The sequence below is a fragment of the Typha latifolia genome, chromosome 9 (assembly GCF_019914945.1).
Source record: "Typha latifolia isolate L0001 chromosome 9, TyphaL0001v2, whole genome shotgun sequence".
NCBI lineage: Eukaryota > Viridiplantae > Streptophyta > Magnoliopsida > Poales > Typhaceae > Typha > Typha latifolia.
In genome coordinates this window covers 5,095,406-5,106,905 of record NC_133094.1, presented here as the reverse complement: position 1 = coordinate 5,106,905, position 11,500 = coordinate 5,095,406, and the positions used below count along the sequence as shown (strand labels likewise).

General features: G+C 32.1%; 1 protein-coding gene across 1 annotated transcript; it reads right to left on the bottom strand.

The window, feature by feature from the left end:
- Positions 1-7,948: 7,948 nt before the first annotated feature.
- On the bottom strand, positions 7,949-9,820 carry LOC140795726 (large ribosomal subunit protein eL38z/eL38y). The gene is made up of 3 exons (XM_073148463.1): positions 9,641-9,820; positions 8,742-8,925; positions 7,949-8,181 (listed from the first exon to the last, which is right to left on the bottom strand). The coding sequence occupies exons 1-3, from the start codon at positions 9,641-9,643 to the stop codon at positions 8,159-8,161; spliced, it is 210 nt and encodes a 69-aa protein (XP_073004564.1). The 5' UTR covers positions 9,644-9,820; the 3' UTR covers positions 7,949-8,158.
- Positions 9,821-11,500: the final 1,680 nt, after the last annotated feature.

Here is an 11,500-nt window from a genome sequence, read left to right as displayed (position 1 = left end):
CGAAGGCATCCTTACACAAAATTGAAGTGAACTCAGGATGGTCTGAGCCACTCCACAAAAATTTAGAAAAGTTTTTTCTAGAATTATTTTGCAATAAAGTTTGCAGCATAATTTGCTTCCTTGTATACATGGGTGATAGTAATTTGGTTGAAAAGCTTGAAGTAGCTCATAATATCATTTATCATATTCTTCAGCGCGTAATGAGTTTCATTGCTTTTGAGCATGTAAAGTAAAGATTGAGAATTAATTTTTTATATTCAGTATCTGTATGCCTAGTTGCCTAGCCTTTAGCAAGGCTTCTCTCACCGCCCACACTTCTGCATACATGCACTATTGTAGTTGATTGCATCTCCTCACAAGTAGAATATCTAAGTCAGAATCCCTAAAAATCCAACCTCCTCCTCCCTTATTGGTTGATGGATCGAAAAATTCATCACAATTTAGTTTTATCCAATTACCATATAGTTGTTTCCATCCAATAAGCTAGGGAGAAGCTGGATTTTTAGGGATGCTTGTTTCTGTAGTATTCTTTAAGTATTCCATGGTAATTATGACTATTTTTCTCCAAGTAATATAAGCAGAATTTGTACATTTGTTAAATTTACAATTATTTCTATGTTTCTAGATTTACCTTAAGGAATTTGCAATAATAGCTAAAACTTTTTTTTTCTTATCAGTAGTGTAGTTGTTACCTTCCTTAAGCCACCTCCTTGAATTCAATCATTGTCAAACGAAAAATGAAATCCAAAAATCGACATGTTTAAGTCCCAGATTTGCTTAGCGAAAACATAGTCAAGAAAAATATGTTAAAATTGAGTCTATGTCGCGATTGCATATGTCACACATAGATGATATTTGCATCCCGTGGCTTAGAAGCCTGTCTTTGGTTGGCAATCGATTCTAAGATAATTTCCGAAGAAAAGAATGAATTCTCAGGGCAATTGGTAATTGCCACAATGTGTCCCAATTCATTCTAGTGTAGCGGTTACCCTCAATAGGCTTGGCCAAAAATTCATAAGTCGATTTCACAGAAGCTTGACTTTTAGGATTCTCCAGCCAGCACTAGGAATCCTTTCGCGGAACGATGGGAGCATAATTTTCATAATGACAAACCTCAAAATTAAGCCAAACCAAAGATCAAGTCTATCCAAATTCCAAATACCCTTATGTATTAATCTAGCCACTCTCTTGTTGCCAAAGCTTATATTCATGTTAAGATAAGTTGACTTGAAAGAGAGAGGCATAGGAAAAACCCAAGGGTCATGCATAATAGTTGTAGTGCTGCTATCACTAATATTTTTAATGTATCCACTTCAAAGCTCTTTGCTAGCGTGAATGATGTGATTGCACACGAAGGAGGCACTCTTCCTTTTATTCCTTTTAGCCCACATTTTAAGACTACCACATTTATACTTCATAAGTTAAACCTAAAGTCTATCCGCACCACCCAAAAGTTTAGCAATCTTAGGATTCATAAAAGCAAGACGGGCTCTTCTAGGATCTTTAACACTAAGATCCCCCCTCTTTTAGACAAGGAAATAATACCCAATTAATTAAATGCAGGCCTTTTCCTCACCCCACTGCCAGAGGAATCTTTTAGCACTTTTGGTGATAGAATCAACAGTGCTAAGAGGGGTAACACAGTTACTAATCATAAAAGTGGGCATGGCATTAATGGTAGAATTAATAAGAGTGATTATACCAGCACGCGAAAGAGTTTTTCTTCTCCAAGAGCTAAGCTTACTGTTTACTTTATCAATAATCCCCTGACAATCTTTCATGCGAATTTTAAAAGGGGACATCTCAACACCCAAGTATCCAAACGAAAAGTTATCATGGCTAATATTCAAAGAATCTTTGATGTCCCTACTGATTCGATGTTCACTCTAGCTAGGGAGGTAAAAAGCAAATTTGTCAAGATTTATTTTTTGATCAATAATTTTCTCATAAGTATCAAAAACATTTTTGATGGCCACACAGCTAGCAGAGATAGCTTTCGTGATGATAAGTAAATCGTCAGATACATAAGATAGCAGACACTAATCGAAAAACCCACAAGGGATCCCTTATGCATGGAATCATTCAACAAAATTGATAAAATTTGCAAAGTAATGATAAACAAATATGGAGATAAAGGATTACCTTGTCTAATGCCACAGTGACTAGAAATCCATTTAATATAAGTACCATTAATAAAGAAAGAGTACCTTGCCGTAATAATGCAAGCTTTAATCCAATCAATTCATTTAGCAGGAAAATTCATTTTCTCAAGAGTGTGTAAAATGGCATGCCAATCTAAGCGGTCATAAGCATTTTCCATATCAAACTTAACTATCATATACGATTGAGAAGACTTATCCTAATCGATAGAATGAATGATCTTTTTGGCTCGGAAGATGTTATCACTTATATTTAGGGGTGAATACTGTTCGAATACGAATCAGATAGTGCTTAAACTACATCTAGATTCATGTTTTTTACTTTAGATACGGATATGGATACGAATGTTGGATGGATAGCAAAATACAAAACCATATCATAACTAAACGGATACGGATATTTTTCAGATATTAAACGAATACGAAGATGAATCAGGTACGAATCAAATCTTAATTGAATGTGAATACAAACCAGATAAAAAATCAAATTATAATCAGATACAAATACAAAATGAATCTATTACTGGCATCTATACATAAGATAAAGGTCACCATGTTCATGCAAAAACATAAGATCACCGTGTTCATACTTAGATATAAGAAAATGAGGATAACACTAAAATTCATTACAAAAGAAGATAACATTATAATTCACTACAAAAGCAGATAACACTACAATTTACTATAAAAGAATGATAACAATTCACTACAACATAAGACTACCGATTCTAAAAATATAACAAACTAGCATCTAGAGCAAAAACATAAGATCACCCTTTTCATGCTTAGATATAACATTATAATTCACTAGAAAAAGAAGATAACACTATAATTCACTATAACATAAAAGCACCAATTCTAAAAACATAACAAACTAACATCTAGTGCAAACATATAAGATCACCATATTCATGCTTAGATTTAACACTATAATTTACTACAAAAAGAGAATAACACTACAATTCACTAGAATATAAAGACCACCAATTCTACTATAATTTCACAATATTTTATAACATATATGCTTAGATATAACAAAAAGAGGATAACAAAAAGATAATCAACTTGTTCACATAGTAATAATAACCATACTACACCAAAACTTAACAAATAATGCAAGTATAACAAAAAAAAACAATATTCCAAAGTGACCACCAATTCCACTACAATTTCATGACATTTCACATTTCTCTAATCTTCAATCAAGCCAATCGAGCAGTGATACACTTTAAAGAGGATCTACAAAAATAAATGAATGACATTAATTTAATTGTTGAACTAAAAATCCATTAAAATATATCAAGTAATACCATTAATTGTTCATACAATTTCAAATGCAATTCAAATTTAGTTTAAACATAAAAGATTGCATTACCTTTAATCTAGTGAACATGCCATTGATTGTATGACTGAAACGTGCCCAAATACTTCAGATTCTTCAACATCCTTAACAATTGATGCTACCTCTCCTAATAAGAAAAAAAATATATCGAAATTAGTATTCAATACTAATTTATAAAATTTAAGAAAATAAAACAACCATTACCTTTTCTTGTAGATCTTATCCAATCTTGAGTGCATACTTGAGCTTCCATGGCTTTAGGATCCAACCTACTATGATAAGCATCTACTACTTGACCATCTGTGCTCAATGCAAATTCAGATGCAATTGTGGCAACTAAAATTGCCAAACACATCACGGGCAATTCGTGATAATATATGATATTTTGTACCTTCTATTTTTCACCAAGATAGTATATCAAATTTAGTATTATTATGTTTCCATAGAAATAAGCCCTCCTCAATATATAGATCCAAATCTGTCTTAGGAGATTGATGTTAAGATTTTTTAATTAAAAATTGCTCAAATCTTCTATTTCTATCCTCGTCAAACTCATAAAAAATAGCCCCACTACTTTGGAAAACTTCACCCGTGCTTACATTCACATCACAATCAAAAGGACGTGAAAATTTAGATGCATATTCATTATGAACTTTTTTATGATTTCACGAACTTTCTCATTTTATACCGAGGATCTAAAAATGAAGTCATAGTTAATATAAGATTGTATTGCTGCCAATATTTATCAAATTTCTCTTTTATTAATATTGCCATAGAAAGAACAAGTCCATCCAAACTTCTATATCATTATCTAATTTGCAACTGAATATCACATAATTCTTTAAAAAATAAGTTAGCATTGGATATAAAGTTTTTGAAAGCAATTCAATTATTGTATGAAAGATTTTCAAACATTTGCATAATATTCTAGCATTATCCCATTGCTCATTTGTTGGACAAACAGCAAATTTAATTGGATTAGCACATTGAAACCTCTTGAATATAATATATAGCATCTCTAAGCATCAAATAAGTAGAATTCCAGCTTATAGGTACATCAATAGAAAGAGCTTTATTTGTAGCTAAATTACATTCTCTTGCTCTCTTTTGAAAATTCTCCCACTGCAAGGGTGAATTTCTAAGAATTAAGATGATATGACGAATATTTTCCACTGCATCCTTTATTTTTATTCAAACCATTTTGGACAACCAAATTGATAATATGCGTGGCACGTTTGACATGAAAAAATATGTCACTACAAACAAGAGATTGTTGATCACTGAGCCGACTGATCACATCTATAATATAAAAATCATTAGCACAATTATTATCCAAATTTAAGGAAAATAGCTTCCCATTAATATTCCATTCAATCATATTCTTTAAAAATGCTTGGCACAAATTTAACCTTGTATGTCTCCCTTCTAAATGCATAAAATTTATAATTCTTTTTTGAATTCTCCAATCATCATCAATGAAATGCACTGTAACACACAAATAACCCTTCTTCTGTCTAGAAGTCCAGAGATTTATATTAGCACTCATACGACATAAAAGTGAACCAAACATATCATATACATTTCTTTTTTAATAGTAATCCACGACTTTGTTGGAAAAGCAGGTTGTAAGATTTTATAAATTTAAGAAAATACTCATATTCTACAATAGAGAAAGGGTATTCATGCATAATCTCTGACTCTTGCAAGATTAAATAACAATTGTCCTATTTTTCTACTATGCTTATTTTTGTAATGATTCCTCAAGGGTGTCATTCCCATAGAACTTTCCCTATTAAATTGCTCCTAACAAAATTTGCATCCTGCTTTACACTTGCTCATTGTTTGCCCATTGATTACTTCTATCACTTCAGCTTTATCAAAGTTATTACAGATATCTGATGTCAATTTTTTTCTCTTTATTCTATCATCTTGAGTAACACTATTACTTGTGTCATCTTGAACTGATGCACTTGTAGATGCCATTACAATTTTCTCTATTACATTAAAAAATTATAAATGCCATTAAAAAACTTCTCAACTACATTATCTTAGAAATAAATTTCACAAAACATGTTCCAACTACTGCAAAAAATCATAATGTAATGTCCAAGTATAATGTAAATGCAAATAGAACGGAGAGTAGATAATATAATATATATAAACATGATGCAAATAGAATAGAGTTAGATCCAATACTTCACCTAAATTTAGTACATGATGCAAATAGAGGAGAGTAAAATTAGAACTCCTCCAAAAAAATTAGAACTAAGTCTAACCTATGTACAGATCGAATTACAACTACTCCTAAAAATTAAAAATAGACATTAAAGAAATAATATGTATATATAAGATATAAATGAAAAACAAATAAAAATGCTTGCCTGTGATGAGGAAGAGAGATGAGGATGGCATCGGATGGTCGGAGTCGTCAGAGTTATCGGAGTTGATGGCTCGGGGAGCACCACTAGTGTCAGTGGAGAGAGCAGTTGGGTTTGGAAGGCATTCTTGCTGAAGAGATTGGATCTAAATCACCCAGCGACGTGTGACGGCCCAGACGACAGAGATCGAGGCGGAGGTACCTAGCAACGATGGTGATGATCGGAGGATTCAATTCGCTACAAGATTAGCTACGAGATGTTGAAGGAGAACCCCAACTTCGTCAGATTAGCTACGAGGTGATGTCGTGACGGTCGTGGAGTACTCAAACTTCGTCAGAGAGATCGAGGCGGGGTCGCGGGAGTCGATGCTGAGAGTGAGGGAGAGATGGGGATGGGTTTGAGATGTTGAGAGTGCGGCGGCTTGATGCGGTAAAGAGATGAAGGTTGAGGAATTACCGAGTTAGAGTAAGTTGGTGAGTTAGGTGAGGGTTTTATGTTAACAAATCGGGTTAGTTTTTAAGGGTAGGATGTTTGTTAGTATTACATAGTATACTGGTATTTAGATATTCAATATCTGAATATGTATTTGAACATATATGATGTACTCGTATCCGGATTCGAATCTAGATATTTTAATAAACTGCTATCCATATCCGTATTCGAATCCAGACCGAGTAAAATACCGACTCGGGTTGGTTAGTAGATCGGATCGGATAAAATCCGAACCGTTTTCACCCCTATTCTTTTATCTTAAAAAAAGGTACGTCGTCATCTTAAAAAAAGGCATTTTAGTTATTTATGTGTTTTTTTAACTTCAATAACGATATATTAAAAGAATTCTATAAATATTTTGTTAAAAACTAACGCAATAAAAATGATGAAAGATTCCAATGCATGTACTGGTAAGTATGATTTTTAAAGTTTAAAAAGGAAGCATGATTTTTAAAGGATTATTGACAATTATAATATTTTGAAAGTTTTCAGTAGTGTTTTTATTTGTATATAGTAGAAAATAAGGCCAGAGAAGGGCAAGGTAGTCTTTTTGTTAGTATATAATCTTACTCATAAAAAATGTCCGGAAGTTTGCTAGCAAATAGAAAGCTTTTTCTTATATAATTATCAAAACTTTTAAAATTGCCATTACATCCTTTCAAATATGATAAAAAAAATGTTACAAATTGACTCTCTCTTTTTTTTTCCGGCAATGAACATATCTATATATTTATTACCACAAAAGAAGGCCAAAAGTACTTTCAGGTATCCAGCGAAATACTCGAAGTATCACTATACAAAAGACTAATAACATCATTTGGCTGGGTTTAAACCAAACCTTAGAAAATGACTAAATTCTACTTTAGTTAGCCAACCCTACTATGTTGGCCTCCTGGTAATAGTGGGAGAAAAATATCAAAAAGGTATGTCGCCATTGCCACGAATAGTCCTTTGGATTGGAGGAGTCTTTATCGCTTTAACAAATTGACTCATTCAGAATTGTACTCTTTAACAAAACATAAATTGTTAAACACATATTAATAATTAAAATACACTTCTTTTTTGAAACTTAGAGCTTAAAATTCTTATCAATTATTTTTATTTTGTATGAAAAGACATTATTTTTCCTTACACTATGATATTTGGATAGTTTTTTGAACCATTTAAAATAATTTATACCATTGTAAGATTAATCTTGCAGTACTTCCTGCATACCACAATATGCACGGCCATAAAAAGCCTGGTGAAAAATGATTACTTGGCACTAACATTTTGAGTTACATTTTACAAGAGATGATTACCAAATGTCTGGTAATAGTCACATAAATCAGAACAAACATATGCTAAAGTTCTAGTTCCCATATTCCATCTTTCAAATCTGCAGAAAAATTACTAACAATGGCAGTGACACAGACCACCATTTATAGCTGCTTAGGTTCAAAATTACCCACTTTAAATCACCTACCAGTCACCATCTTAAAAGAGCACTGAAAGTTACAGTGCTTGCAACTGATCCATTACAAGCAGAAGTAATTGAACTCACTCAACATGACATCCACAAAGAAAAGACACACAGGTTAAGACCATGTCAAATTCCATCTGAGAGTTTCAACTAACTCAGAAAATAAATCATGAACAAAATCCTTCCAAAATTCCAAATAGAACTAAGTGACCCATGAGTTAAATATCAAAACATAGTAGGCATACAAAAACTTGAGTAAATACTTAAGCAACATCTTGGACACCCACTCAAAAAACATCTTATGACACTATTTCCGACTTCACCTTCAAACATCTTGGACACTCAAACCTGCAAAATGAAATCAACTTAAAGTTACTAATTGTTGATTACTATTTGACAAACAGTCATGCAGATTCATGATAGTTACAGAACTATTTGCTAGAATTATAGATCAAATTATAAGTACATGAGTCATTAAAAGGAGCTAGCATATAATGTATCTTATTAAACTGCAATACAACAGAGGAATATCTCTCTGCATGCCCCTATAAACTGCTTCATTTAAAGCTATTAAATGATGACCAACTCCATTTCTACAATTTTACAAACAAAACCAAATTGTATTGGTCATTTAGGAACCGACTAGAGAGTAGAGATAAAGCATTAGTGGCAGTTAATTAATTAACTAACAACTAATTATTTTAGCTTGGTCATTTGTTAATCAAACTTTTACCTTCAGGTATCAATCAGAAAAATGCAAGTGCAACACTTCAAAAAACATGAAATTAGTAATCCTAAGTCATAACATTTCCATTAGTTTGGAAACATGAACTTCTTTGTTTATTATTTGTATCTATTAAAATTTTGCACCTCAATTCCATCGTAAGAATGGTTATCGAACTACTAACCTGGAGGCAGAGACTGTTTCAACTTATCAGCTTTCTCAGAGTCAAACACACATAGTGTGTACAAGTACTTTGAACATCGGACCTTGAATTTGACAACATCCTTGCTCCTCTTGATCTTCACAGACCGTGCATCTTTCCTTCTCGCCGTGAGAAGGAAATCCTTAATCTCGTGAATCTGCTTAGGCTGCGAATGACATATCACATGGTTAAACTATTTATACACCTAGAGAACTATGCTATTATACTATAAGAAAAGGACCAAAAAGAAATAAGCATATGAAATTCATTGTTTACCGATCCTCTTGTTCAACACCTTATTCAAGAGAAATTCCCCACAATTATAATGACATGAAAAAGTTAACTGGATTATTAGAGAACTGGGTCAAAAGGTATTTTCTTCTAACCAAATTAAACGATTCCTCCAATTCAAACGACAAATTTGCAGATATATAAGCATAATATTATTTAACATATTACTTGATTAACCAGGATCTAAACTGGACAAACTAGATATACATCCACGTACCAAGGAAGATATACTAAAATTTCCAAGCTTTCACTACCAAGATCATTAGAGGAACCCAACAGCTGACGGCTTAATCTGATCCATCTCAATAATAGAAAAGACATAAGAAACCACATGGAATGCACAACTCAGACACAATAAAACTACTTCGAGGCTACATTTTTTTCTTTACTATAAAGAGATTGAGATCCGGTAGTAAGATCTTCGTCACAAACGAAACATCAAAACCCCAAAATCAAATATACGTCGAAAGAGCGCCTAACTATTCCCATCGATAATTAGATCGGCGAAAAGGGTGGAAGTAAACTCCTACTGCAAGTCAAAGATCGAATCAGCTCAACACATTAACATCTAAAACGGAGACGAGAGGTACCATCTTTTCGGGTTTCGGTCGGGAAATTTGATCTGCTTCCGATCACCCGCGCTCTTCTGGAAGAAACCCTAGGTGGCGACGAGGCGGCGAATTTTATACGCCCAAGAGAAACCCTAGCTTACTTCTGTTTGTGTATTTCCTGAAATACCCCTTAATTAGTTAAGTGGTTAACCGATTTCCGGGTGGTCAATAAGGCCCGAATTGATTTTGGAGACCTATTTGAAAAAATTATTATCATTTTAGTTTAATTTCTAAATTATTTACCATAGTTATATAATCTGATTGGACATTGAGCTATAGTTGTTGGCACATAGGAGATCTCTCTCCTAATATTTTAAACTTTATTTGGTTTGAAGCTAAGCTCTAAACTAGATTAGTTGGGCATATTTCTTAGTCTTAATTTAGATACCTTAAACTAGGTTATTAGTGTTTAGTTCTAAGCTAGACTGAGAGTATATTTATTATTTGTGATGTGATATGTGAAAAATTACTAGTTTTCAAGGAAAATGAATTATATATAAATTTGATGGGCGAAAATACTATTTTCATATATGATAGTCATTATTATAATATATAAATACTATTATATTATTATAATATAATATTATAATATTATAATATATATTTGTTGGCTTATATAATATTTATAATAGTCATTTGTATTCTTAAGTATATATTTAGTAGCTTATACAGTATTTATAATAGCCATTTGGAGCTTAAAGTGCATATTTGCTAGTTGATATGGTATTTATAATTGTTATTTGCGAGCTAAAGGGCATATTTGTTGTCTTATATGGTGTCTTGTGTTTTTAAATGCATATTTGCTAGCTTATATAATATTTATAATAGTTATTTGCGGGCTTAAGTGAATATTTACTGGCTTATATGATGTTTTGTAGATTTAAATGTATATTTGCTGGCTTATATTGTGTAGAGAGAAAATAGAGAAACTCGATTGGACATGATTTGACATATTATTATAATATAAAATATAAATATTTTGTAAGAGAAAAGAAAAAGAGGTGAGAGATAACGTTGATAAGATATGGTTGTACCTAGGATACGAAAATCATAGTAGAACCATATGCTATAGTTGTACTTGGGATTAAGGATTTTTTTTATTTTCCATAGTTTTTGGCTTCCGACTCTAATAGAGCTTTTTGTAACTATGGAAGTTAGTTTATAAAATCTTAATTTCTTTTTAAAAAAAGATTGTTAATATATAAAATTAATAAATACCCAAACTAGATTAAGAAAAAAGATAATTTATTGTTTGGTTATTGAATTGGATTTGGGGTCCTTAAAATATCATATTATCACCTTCTGTGGAAATAGTTGACTGACACAACATATAACTAACTTGACAGAACTGCTTATTAGAACTCCTTTTAATGCCTTATACATTCTGTTAGTATTCCCAATCACTTCACGGAACTCCCTAAACTCAAAGCAAATAAGGCCTTAGGTACTAATCAACTTGATGATTGAGCAAAATGCACCGGGACATTTACCTCCACTTATGTTTCCTTTTTATTTTTTAGTTGTATTAGTCTTTATGTTCTAGGCTATATATTATTTCAATTTGGTGGAAGTCACATTAGTGTAGACATTTAGTCATTTATATTATTATTGAAGTATATTTATTGGACTTAAATATTCATATCAAATTTCTTGTCATTTTGAACTTAGAAAATATATATGTCGTGTATTAAGGTATACGGTCAATTATGATTTCAAATTTGGGTCGCCACAAACTCTCTCAACTAAATTGCCTCTTCGACTACCTCTATTGTTGCCATGTATTTAGCTTCAGCGGTACACAAAGCAACTATATCATGTTGTAGTCAAGTTAATAGCTCC

Bases quoted from the DNA above. Each gene is read 5' to 3' on its own strand.
- LOC140795726 (XM_073148463.1), bottom strand. The intron at 8,182-8,741 runs GTTAGTAGTTCG...TTCATTTTGCAG, and splicing joins GAAACAGTCTCTGCCTCCAG to GTTTGAGTGTCCAAGATGTT.